At 46.9% G+C, this 12,889-nt stretch overlaps 1 protein-coding gene across 1 annotated transcript in view; it reads left to right on the top strand.

The window, feature by feature from the left end:
- Nucleotides 1,213–12,889, top strand: part of RHCE (Rh blood group CcEe antigens) — a gene marked incomplete at its 5' end in the record, with an annotated part of 44,654 nt that continues 32,977 nt past the window's right edge. The window contains 2 exon segments of the mRNA NM_214378.1: nucleotides 1,213–1,360; nucleotides 11,796–11,982. Of these exon segments, the coding sequence (NP_999543.1) occupies nucleotides 1,213–1,360; nucleotides 11,796–11,982 (335 nt within the window).

Below are 12,889 nucleotides of genomic sequence, written 5' to 3'. Positions count from 1 at the left end.
CGGGACTCCTGCTGGGGTTTTACTAGAGCTGGACCCAAGCAGCCTTTCTTTCCCCCCTACCTGCCTATAGAGATTTGAAACAGGTAGATTTAATACAAATTCAAATATAAATAATTTCACCTGTGTAGCTCTGAGGCATTTGTTCTCTATAGGTCCTGTCTATGTGTCCCCCAGGACTTGGTCCTGTTCTTTGGTTTCATTCATTCATTCATTCTTTCCATACATCCTTTTTAAGAGCCTACTGAGCGCCCTCTCTGACATGTGATAAGGTTTTTTTTTCTTTTTCTTTTCGCAGCTATGGCATATGGACGTTTCCAGGCTAGGTGTCGAATCTGAGCCAGAGCTGTTGTCTATACCACAGCCACTGCAATGCCGGATCTGAGCCACATCGGCAGACTACATCGCAGCTTGAGGACATGCCAGATTCTTAACCCACTGAGCTATGTCAGGAATCCAACCTGCATCCTCACGGACATGACGTCAGGTTCTTAACCCACTGAGCTACAATGGAAACTCCTGAGCTAAGGTTTTAAAGAGAAATTTTGCCAGTCCAAAGCCTTATCTGAGCCTTGGTTTTCCCATCTGTAAAATAGCAGTTTTTATCTATTCTGTTTTGCAAGGATATGGTGAGGGCAAATGGAAATAATGGATAAAGGAGGATTCTTTCTTCTTCTTTTTTTTTTTTTTTTTGGTCTTTTTGCCTTTCCTAGGGCCGCTCCTGCAGCATATGAAGGCTCCCAGGCTAGGGGTCTAATCTGAGCTGTAGCTGCTGGCCTACATCAGAGCCACAGCAATGCGGGATCCGAGCCTCCTCTGCGACCTACACTACAGCTCACAGCAACGCCGGATCCCTAACCCACTGAGCAAAGTCAGGGATCGAACCTGACACCTCATGGTTCCTAGTCAGATTTGTTAACCACTGAGCCACAACGGGACCTCCAAGGAGGATTCTTATGTTTGGGTGTTGATCCATGTTGAATGAATAACTAAATGAGTGATTGAATGAATCAATTAACATTGGAATAAATGCATTTCTCCCTTCTCGCTGTCATAGGCCTTCCTCTGTTCCTCTGTTAACTCCATAAACAGGCTGGCAGAGCCGGCCTTGCAGCCTGAGATAAGGCCTTTGGCGGGTGTCTCCCCTATCGCTCCCCCGAGTGGGGGACCAAGGGGTAGTGCCTGGTGCTGGTGGAACCACTGAGCAGACACAAGATGGGCTCTAAGTACCAACGGTCTGTGCGGGGCTGCCTGCCTCCATGGATCTTAACGCTGGAGGTGATTCTCTTTCTTGTCTTCTTCTTTTTCACCTCCTATGACACTTCTTCAAAGGCTCAGAAGGAGTTCCTGGGGACCTATCAAGGTGAGTGTCCAGAGGGGAGGTGGTCACCAAGGCGAATAGTAGGGATAGGGGAGGAGGAAGTCTGTGGTCCTCTAGGACCCTAGGTGTTCCTTTCCTCAAAGCCTCTGAGAAGGGCTTCCCTCATCTTCTTCCGTTCCTTGCACAAAGACCCAGCCAACAATGCAGTCTCTTCTTTAGCACCAGCATGGACATCCCCTCTTCCATGAAGGCTTCCATGATTTATCAGGGCAGAGTGAGGGGCTTCCTTTTCTGTGTTCCCAGAATTCCCTTTGCCAAATGGTCTTTATAATTCTCTGCTTCTCTGCTACTCGCCTCATGCCCTCAACAACAAGGAATTTCATGTTGTTGTTGGGTTTGGAGTTTTTTGTTTCTTTTCTCTTTTCTTTTTCTTTTTGATGTCTCTTTTTCTTATTTCTATACCACCTTCCTTTTGCAAACTTTTGTATCACTTAGGGGCTGGGAAGTCTGCATTCTGTCTGCAAATCCAGAGCCGTACGCTATGGCTGGAGAGGGAATGTAGGATGGCTGTTCTTTTACACGCATCTAAAAATATTCATATACTGTGATAAGGATACCTGTAAACAGGACAGATGTCCACAGTGGTGTGGCTTTTGCTTATTTATTTTTTTTTAAGTTGAGATGCATTTTCAAGTATATCAGTGGGCTGATATGTTGTTTCTGATAATGGCAGGGCCTCCTTGAGTGATGTCCCTGAGACAAAGCTGAAGCTTGAGCCTGGTTGAGAGTTTGCTTGTTTCTAAGAGATATTCACTAACCGGAAGCAAAGGGAAGGCATCCAGGGGACCTCAGCAGTGGAAAGAAGGACAGGAGATGACTTAAGGAGGGAAGTTCCTACCCTGCTTACTGGGTGAGCCCAAAGCGGTCCAGACTAGCAAGGCCTGGGTACAACTTTAATTCAGTTCAATTTACTTGCATTCTTTTTAATCCAGTACAATGTAATTCAATGCATTCATTCATTCATTCACTCATTCAAACCTGTATTACAAACTATGTGGGGTCCAGACATATACTAATTAGAGCTGATATTTATTGGTTACTTACTATGTACTAAGCAGGCTTCTAAATGCTTTACATGGTACCCTCACGATAACCCTACAAGATAGGTACTATTATGATCTCTGCTTTTCATATGAGGAAACCAGACACTTGGACATGGAGTGATTTGCCCAAGGTTGCTCAGCTAGCAAGAGCACAGCAGATTTAAACTTAGGCAGCCTGATTTTAGTTTCCATGCACTGAACCATGATGCTTCACGGCCCCATTTTAGGCTGAGGTTGAGTCGCTTGTCATATAACTAGTAGGTGTAGGAGCCAGTATTCCAATTTTGTAGTTTGGATCCAGAGTCCATGTTCTTTACTCCTAGGCTGTGCTGATAACATAGGTATAAAGTGTCCTCAGATGCTCACTTTATATGGGAGCATAGGGGAGGCAACCCAAGCAGGGAGATGGTGACGTCAGGAAAGGCAAGGGAAGTGACTGTCCAGCCAGGTCTTGGTGGCTCAGTAGGAGTAACTATGTGAAAATGGAGGCTCAAGAGCATAGCAGGAACCGTTGTGTGCCGTGCTCCTTGGACTGGACCAGGCTAGGGTTTAACACAGCAGTGTTGTTGGAACATAAAGAGGGAAGCAGGGAGTAGTAGACCCGTTTCGATGAGTAAGACGTTTGCCCTTCATTCTTTTGATCTGATAGGAAGCAGAAGTGTGATCAGCTTGGGTTTGGGTTACAGAGAAAGCCATTCCAGGGCTGGAATGAGGATGGGGAAAGGGGTATGACTTGAGGTGGGAGGCCAGTGAGGAGGCTGTAGCATCATATGGATCAGAGGGTTTCACACTTTTCTGGTCGTGCACAACACTTTTCAAGCATGCACTGTATTTATATGTTATACCTAAGTATTGCGACACTGATACATTTTGCACATTATAATACATGCACACAAACTAGAAAATTTCATAGCGATCAAAACGATATATAATATTTTCAAATTTCTGATCACGATGGTGTCAATCACTCTTAAGGCAAGGTCCATTGCGACCATTAATGATGGCGGATGCAAATCCATTCCTCAGAGTCTTCCTGATAATTTCAAATTATCCTGCTTGACTTCTTGTCAGATATGATTAGACTGCCTTTTTAAAAAAAAATTTTTTTTTTTTTGTCTTTTTACCTTTTGTAGGGCTGCTCCCACAGTATATGAATGTTCCCAGGCTAGGGGTCGAATTGGAGCCGTAGCCACCAGCCTACACCACAGCCCACAGCAACAGGGGATCCGACTGCGTCTGCGACCTACACCACAGTTCACGGCAACGCAGGATCGTTAACCCACTGAGCAAGGCCAGGGATCGAACCCACAACCTCATGGTTCCTAGTCAGATTCGTTAACCACTGCGCCACGACGGGAACTCCTAAAAAGTTTTTTTTTTAATTTTTTAGTTTTTTGCTTTTTAGGGCGACCTTCACGGCATATGGAAATTCCCAGACTAGGGGTCAAAACGGAGCTACAGCTGCTAGCCTATGCCACAGCCATAGCAACGCAGGATGAGCTGCGTCTGCGACCTACCCCACGGCTCACAGCAATGCCACACCCTTAACCCACTGAGTGAGGCCAGGGATTGAACCATCATCCTCTTGGATACTAGTTGGATTCGTTTCTGCTGCACCACAGTGGGAACTCCTAGAATGACTTCTTAACAATTTTGAATGTGACAGACACAGAGTCTGCAGAAGGAGAAGCATTGCTCTACCCTTTTGTTTCTGTATAGCTTGCCCGCCGTTATTGTTTTGTCTTCAATCTATGTTTTGGGGCAGGAGTTGCTTGAGACATTAGTCCATTTTGTGAAGGCTAGTTGAGCTAAAACTAGGTAACAATCTGTCAATCCACTTAATCTAATACAGTCCATGTAAATGATAAATTACTTAAACCAGTAAATTCTAAAAAAAAAAAGACATTTTTGAGACAATATGGAAATCTAAATAAAATGAATATTACATAGTATACAGAAATTATTGTTAGTTTTGTTAGGTGTGATACTAGCATAGCGGGTGCTTATAAAGGTCCTATATGTTAGGGAAGCATACTGAAATGGAATGATGTCTGGAGTCTGCTTCATGTCAGAAAAAAAGAAAAAAACAAATGGAGAAGGATAATAAAAATAAGACTGACTTTATGTGAAAATCATCAAAGCTGGGAATGGGTACATGAGGTTCACCATGATACTCACTCCATTTTCGTGTGTGCCTAAACTTTTCCATAATCAAGAGGTACATTTTAAAAAACAAAAACCAAAACTCTGTCACTAGTTGCCACATGATGACTACGGAGAAACACATGTCATCGCCTTCTCAGTGGCCCAATATTCCCTTAGGACACCTTCCAAAGCTAGGAGACTCCTCTGTCCGACATCCTGACCAAGTGAGAAGAGGTTCTGAATTAATCTGAACATCAAATGCTTGCAGAGTTGCAAACTTTGCCAAGTGCCTTTAGGGGTAGGAAAGCACATTTTTGAGATCATTTAGATTGATGGTCTCAAAATGCGATCCCCAGGCAGCCCACCTCAAGGTCCCCTGGGAACTTGTTAGAAATTCCCGGGCTCCTGCCTATACCTACTGATCCGAAACTCTAGGGTGGGGCCCAGCAATCCATGTTTCACCAAGCCTCAAGTGACTCTTATGCTCTTGGAAGTTTGAGGGCTACTGGCACTGGACTGATTCAAATCTTCTTTTTGCCTTTTTTGGCTGCACCTGCAGCATATGGAAGTGCGGCCAGGGATCGAATCTGCCAGACCCTTAACCCTCTGTACCAGGCTAGGGATCTAACTGGTGCTGCCACAGAGACAAGCCAGATCATGAACCCACTGTGCCACAGCCAGAACTTCTAATTCAGATCTTGCCTCTGCCTCTTCTTAGCTGTAAGATCTTGGGCAAATCGCTCAACCTCTCTCTGCTTTCATTTCAACCTATGTCACTTGATGATAGTACTTAAGTTGTTGAAAGGATTGAAAGAATGAACACATTAAATAAGACTGATAAAAAAGAATGTTAGCTTTTATTATTATTATTATTTTGTCTTTTTAGGGCCACGCACATGCCATATGGAGGTTCCCAGGCTAGGGATTGAATTGGAGCTGTAGCTGCTGGTCTACACCACAGCCACAGCAATGTAGGGTCAGAGCAGTGTCTGCGACCTATACCACAGCTCCTGCAATGCCAGGTCTTAACCCACTGAGCAAGGCCAGCGATAGAACCCTCATCCTCATGGATACTAGTAAATTTCGTTAACCAGAGCCGAGACGGGAACTCTGCTTTTGTTAATAAACTTTAATTTCTTAACTTTTTTAGTAAAAGTGAATAGAACTAGAAAGCTGCTATCTTCTTCCAGCAGCCCCTGTGGATTATCTGGAACATCTTCTGAGAGGTGTGTTTCCTACTCTAATGACCAGTGGCCTGGATGACGTGTGATGAGGCCAGATGGGCAGGGGCAGGAGAGGAGAAGCAAAGAGTCAAATTCAAGAGATATTTAGGAGATAAATATCAGCTGTTCTTGGTGAAAATGAGGAAGGAGTCGAGGATGGCTTCAGATGTGTGATTTGGCAGATGGAGGTGCCCATTCCTGAGATGAGAAGCACAAGGGGAAAGGCAGATTTAGGGATAAATGAACAATGATAAGTTAACTCGAGGCTTGGGGCTGAGGTGCCTGTGAGATGCTTAGGGGAAGCAAGCATGTCTGTTATTTGCATAACAAACCACCCCCAAGCTTAGTGGCTCAAAATAGCAATCATCTAATTTGCTCCTGATCGTGATTCTGTGGTTCAGCAATTTCAGCTCGGCAATGCAATTCTACTGTCCATTTCACCTAGGGTCACCGTGCACCTCTAGCCTGGAGGTTTGACTGCAGCTGCACAGCCTCAGATGATCTCGTTCACATGTTGTGCTGGCTGGCGGGGAACCCACGACGTTCCAGCAAACTAGCCCAGACTTTTCACATGGCAGCAGCCAAGTTGCCGCAGTAAGAGAGGGCAAGCCCCAGTGCACGAGTGCTTTTCAAGCCTCAGCTTGCATCCTGCTTGCTAATGTCCCACTAGCCAAAGCCAATCGCCAGGCCCAACTCAGGTGGGAGGGGTCTATACAGGAAGGCATGATTCACCGGAGGCCATTACCATGACAATCTATCACACAGAGCCTGCTCCAAGTTGCCAAACTGGGGGACCATCCTGGGCCCTGCACTGTGACTATCACCCAGTTTCCCCCATACTCATTAGAAGCAGGAAGGAGCGCTGTCAAAAGAGTAGATGGGGAGTTCTCTTCATGGCTCAGTGGGTTAAGAATCTGATTAGTATCCATGAAGATGCAGGTTTGATCCCTGGCCTGGCTCAGTGGGTTAAGGATCCAGCATTGCCATGAGCTTCAGTATAGCTTGCAGATGAGGCTCAGATCTGGTGTGGCTGTGGCTGTGGCTGTGGCCGGCAGCTACAACTCCAATTTGACCCCTAGCCTGGGAACTTCCATATGCCATGGGTACAGCCCTAAAAAGACCAAAAAAAAAAAAAAAAGGGTAGAAGGGCTTTACTCCCAAGTCCTGGTACCTTCCACATCTTAGCCTTGGCTGCCCCTTGGATTGGGCAATCTTTTTCTCTTCCAGGCTGTGTAGGAGAGGCTGTGGGAGGTGGGAGAGCAGCGTGAGGCTCCATGGATGGTCCCAGACCAGGGCTGCAGAGGGCCTCCTCGTCAGTGGTGGGGAGCACAGTGTGGAGGTCGAACCCAGGGCCTGAGGGCCAGGCCTCAGAGGTGATGTTGCTGAAACATCTGCAGGCTGGAGGGAGGGGCAAGGGTGGTGACCCAGAGCTGGACTCCCAGGCACAGCCAGGCTGAAAGAGTCGGAGGACAGTCTTGCCCAAAGTAGCTAACAAGTGGCAAGCTTGGGATAATAGTTACTAGCACTTACTATGTGCTCAGTGTTTGGCTAAGCGATCTGTAGGAGCCAGCAAGCCCACTACTCCTAACAAACCTCGGAGCAGGTGCCATTGTTTCAGACCCTCTTACAGACTAGGAAGCAAGAACACAGAGGTAGAGCCAGGCTCTGAACTCTTGCCAACCTGACTCAGAGGCCCACACTGTTCATTTGACCCTGTGAAGAGTGAAAGATATATGGAGACACAGGATGGTGAAGTGGCTAAACCCAGAGAGTCAGGATTCAGATCTGCAGCTACCATTTACTAGCTATGTGACCTGGGCTAATTACAGCACCTCTCTGTGCCTCCCTTTCCCCATTTTTAAAGTGGGGATGATAAATAGTACCTCCTGCATGGGGTCGTTGTAGGTTACGGCTGGCAGGCACTTGGAACAGTACCTGGCACGTGGAGGGCACCGTATATGTGACCGCTGTTACAATGATGGTAATTACTGCCCTGAAGAACTCCCAGGTTAGACTTTCTCTAAATCATGGGACTTTTGTAAAGTTCTGGGAGTTCCTGACGTGGCTCAGCAGTTAACGAATTTGACTAGCATCCATGAGGACACAGGTTCGATCCCTGGCCTTGCTCAGTGGGTTAAGGATCCGGCGTTGCCATGAGCTGTGGTGAGGGTCACAGACACGGTTCAGATACCACATTGCTGTGGCTATGGCGTAGGCCAGCAGCTACAGCTCCAATTGGACCCCTAGCCTGAGAACCTCCAGATGCCACGGGTGCAGCCCTCAAAAGCAAAATAAAAGGTTTTCCTAAAGACCTGCCTTAGACGGTTAAACTCCCTTCTGGGGCTCAGTCGTTGGGGCTCCTGCAGCCATCCACTCTTTATCACCCCTGGACACCTTAGAGCCCATTATCTTATCAGACCAGATGCTCAAGTGGGGCCCAGTGCAGGCTCTGAGAGGTGGAGGCTGACAGTGGGGATGCCCCCAGCTGGGACCCAGAGCTGAACTTGAGGACAGGGCAGGGAGGAGCAGGGATGGGCCAGAGCCCCAGGAAGCTGGGAGAGGGAGTGGGAGGATGCAGGGGGTGAGAGGAGAGGGGCAAGTTTGGGATAATAGTTACTAGAATTTACTATGTGGGTAAACTTACTAAACTGGAATTTACTGACCAGTTTGGGGTGAGTGGGATCTGTCGATGACTCCCAGAAACTCTCTGACTGAAGCACAACCCCTCCATCAGGGCCTTGGGTGAGGGGTCCTGTGTTCCTATACCTGGTAGCAGCTGGCCTGAAAAAACCCCCCAGCTAAGAGGTTCTGATGCTCTAATCTTTATTTTTTTTTTTTTTTTTGTCCTTTTTGCTATTTCTTTGGGCCGCTCCCGCGGCATGTGGAGGTTCCCAGGCTAGGGGTTGAATTGGAGCTGTAGCCGCCGGCCTACGCCAGAGCCACAGCAATGCGGGATCCGAGCCGCGCCTGCAACCTACACCACAGCTCACGGCAACGCCGGATCGTTAACCCACTGAGCAAGGGCAGGGACCGAACCCGCAACCTCATGGTTCCTAGTCGGATTCGTTAACCACTGCGCCACGACGGGAACTCCTGATGCTCTAATCTTTAGATCCCCACCTCTGCCCTAATCCTGGTGACCCCCTCCCCACCCACTGATCCCCTCCTCTGAATATGCTAGAGCAGTAAGTCCTTAGAGGGTATCAGGTCTGATTCCCATGTGTTACAGATAGGGAAACTGAGGCCCAAAGAAGGCAAGGGACTTGCCTAAGGTCCCTTAGTGAGGTGAGGGCAAGCAAGAACAAGAGACAGCCTAGCTGGTGGAAGTACCAGGAGTCCAGACCTTGGCTCTCCTCCTGATGTGCTGTGTGGCCTTGAGGAAATCACAGGCTCTCTCTGATCCCCTTCTGTAGAATGAGAGGAAAATGGAAGGGTCCCCATACTCATGGAACCTTCATAAGTCCAGACCCTTTGCACAGAGCATTGCTGCAAAATGGTTTCTTTGAACACCAGTGTTTTAAGAAAAGATTAAACTTGGAGCTTCTGTTGTGGCTCAGCAGGATAAGGATCCGACATTGTCCCTGTGAGGATGCAGGTTCTATTCCTGGCCTTGCTCGGAATACTTAACATGGGTTAAGGATCCTGTGTTGCTGCAAGCTGCAGCACAGGTCACAGCTGTGGCTCAGATCCAGTGTTGCCGTGGCCATGGCACAGGCCAGCAGCTGCAGCTCCAATTTGAACTTCCATTTGCTGCAAGTGTGGCCTTAGAAAGAAAAGAAAAAAAAAAAAAAAAAAGAAAGAAAAGATTGAGTATCTAAAGTTGGGCATGCAGGCTCCAATTGGCCACAAGCCTCATCACTCCCTTGTACCCTTCATACATACGGTTTGCTGCTTTGCTCCTGAAGGAATTTGAGCCACCCCAGGAGGAACCCCTATACAAGATGTGCCCTGCCCATACCCATTCCAAACTGGATTCCTAAGGGGATGCAAGCCGAAAGCTGAAGCACTGCCTATACCTCCCCCTCTCTTCTGTCAGAGAAAAAGGTGCGGGGAAGTTGAATCCTCCTGAATATCCACTTCTCACCCACCCCCAAAGTCCCCAGACCCCAAGGAGGTGCTCGGGTCTCCTACAGCCCGGTGTTGTCAGACTGATCCGGGATCATCAGCACCCACCCAAGTCCTATATGCAAGATCCTAGTTATGTGTGGTTTTCAATGAAAGTGAATTTAGGTGTTAGATTGAAGAGGCTTTGGAGAGTTCTGGAAAGGAGAGCTTCCTCATTGTTATCAGAGCCAAGGCAGGAGACCAGGTGAGTTTTAATGCTGTGATGGTGGTGATGGCGGTGGTGAACAGCCCCCATTTACTGAGTTTTCTCTGTGTGCCAGGCCCTGTGCTAAGCTCTTGAACAAAATATGACTTCCTTTGGATCTCTCAGCAACCCCGAGGGGAGCATAATTGCCCTTATGCAGCTGATAGGGAAAATAAGCAACCCGCAAGGCTGTACAGCTAAGGGGTGGAAATAAAAATTGCTGTTTATATTTGCTCAAAATGATCAAATGTTGGCAATTTAATATGGCTTGAATTAATAGGGAATAATAGAGCCAGGGTTAAACCGAACTGTCTAACCTCAAAGCCCATGTTTTTTCCTTAAAAAAAAAAATTCTTTACTGTCTTTACACTGGTTGCATAAAATTTTAACAAAGTGAAAACTCCTAAACCCTGAAATAATCTCCACTAGTTGGGGTGGGGGGCGGGCAAATTCCGTCAAGATCTCTTGCCAGGCATTTAAACACATGTAAAAATAGTGGATGTTTGTTGATAAAATATAGTCTGTACTCTTCCGAGCAATAATGTGCATTATACCTTTAGATTCCGGCAGTGGGACAGAGGGAGGTATGATTCTTTTTCCCATTTAATAGGTGAGAAAACCACCAGGGGGCAAAGAGTGTGGTTGTTCAAGGCACAGACGCCAGAGCAGACCGTGTAGGTTTAAATTACTACTCTATGCACTGGAGCAAGCTACTTAATCCCCTGCGCCTCAGTTTTCCTATCTGTAAAATGGCGATGATAACAGCAGCCTCCTCGAAGGGTGGTTGTAAGACCCAAATGAGTGGTTCAAACAGTGTTGACCCTCGGTAAACGCTTAATAAATGCAGGTTGTTATTAAAGCTCAGAGACATTTAAAGAACTAGATTAAGCCACACAGCTGGGAAATGCCAGAGCCCTGATATGACCCCAAGCTTATCTAGTTCCAGAGCCTACACTGTGACCCATGTTTCAAACCTGGAATTGATTCAAAGCATCTACCCCTTTTTTTTTTTTTTGGCTGGTCCCCTCAAGAATATTAGCTAAGTCCCTTGCGCTCATCTGCCACAGCAGCCCCTGCACAGGGTCTGAGGCTGGGAAAGGCGAGGGTTATCCAAGTGGCCCTGGTGCTTTCTGCCCACGTACCAGGTCCCTCTCAGCAGAGGCCAAAGGGAGAGAGCTGTTTTCTGCAAGAACCAAAGATAATTTGGCTCTTGCGTATGAATCTCTGGACCCTTTTCTGCCTGCTATTTTCTGCATAACCTGAGCCAAGTCACCACCTTCTGTGGCCTTTTATTCTCATGCATGTGATCACGAGGTTGAACCCGATTCTCAGTAGCAGGAGTCATCACCTTTACTGAGTGTCAACGATGTGCCAAGGACGGGTCGTGACGCTCTACACGTGTTCATATCATTAAGTTTAATAATAACAATAATAGCTGCATTTCCTGAACACTCACCATGAGCCAGGCCCTGCATTGACTCAGTTAATCCTTCCCTCAACTCTGCATGGTATGTCCGTGTTTCCCCCATTATTCAGACGAGGAAACTGAGGCTCAAAGAAGGCCAGTAACTTGACCAAGCACCTTTAAACGATCCCTAATGTCCCTTCCAGGGGCAGTTCTGTAGAACTCTAATTTCACAAGATCCTCCACCTCATCTTCTTCCCTTCCTCCTTCCCAACATCTCTTCCCTGAGCAGGCTTCCAGGATGTGGTCATCATTGCAGCCCTTGGCTTGGGCTTCCTCAATACATCTTTGCGGAGACACTGCTGGAGCAGCGTGGCCTTCAATCTCTTTCTGCTGGCTCTCGGGGTACAGTTGACGCTCCTGCTGGATGGCTTCCTGAGCCCGACCTTTTCCAGGAAGATGAGCATCAATCTGACTAGGTAACTGGATGGATCCCTTCTGGGTCCTTGGAGATGTGGGGCCCAAGAGGGCAGATTCTCAGAAAAGCTTGGATGTCCCCTTCTCTTTCCAGCCCTGACACCATGCAATATTCAGGACTTTTTTTTTTTTTTTCATTTTTTTCCTTTTTAGGGCCACACCTGAACCATGTGGAAGTTCCCAGGCTAGGGATCACATCAGAGCTGTAGCTGCCAGTGTACGCCACAGCCATGTGGGATCTGAGCCACATCTGGGACCTACACCACAGCATATGGCAACACCAGATCCCTAACCCACTGAGTGAGGCCAGGGGCTGAACCTGCATCCTCATGGTTACTAGTTGGATTCGTTACCACTGAGCCATGGCAGGAACTCCCAGGACTTCTTTATACTAACAAAAAATTCAGATTTCACTGGCATCCTCTGTCTCATCTGACAACTCTACTCTGTGGTCTAACAAGGGGCCCAGATCTACTGCCCTCACTGTGTCCTTTCTTTTTTTATTGATTTTGATTTTGTAAACTTTCACATTAAATATAATTTCAAAGAAAAATGCCTGGAGATAAGACCAAAAGAAATCTCACACTCAGAGAAACAGTCACTTGAAAAGTACTCTCAGTCCTCAAATGCTGGTGGACAAAAGAGCTATCCAAGTTAAATGAACTTTGATCTATTTAGCTAGCTTTGCAAGAAATTCTAAGAACTAGCCAAATTAACTTGTGTTACCAGAAGTCAGAATAATGGTTACCTGGGCAAGGTGTTCATTGATTAAGAAGGGGCCCAAAAGAAGCTTATGGGGTTCAGTAAACATTCTCTCTGTTACCCTGGGTGATGGTTACACAAGAGTACATGTGTACATATACACACATATATACATGCATGTCATTATACATACATGGATGCTATGGA

Source organism: Sus scrofa, chromosome 6, assembly GCF_000003025.6.
Source record: "Sus scrofa isolate TJ Tabasco breed Duroc chromosome 6, Sscrofa11.1, whole genome shotgun sequence".
NCBI classification, from domain to species: domain Eukaryota; kingdom Metazoa; phylum Chordata; class Mammalia; order Artiodactyla; family Suidae; genus Sus; species Sus scrofa.
Note: the sequence above shows the minus strand (reverse complement) of the source record. Positions and strands in the feature narration are given on the sequence as shown.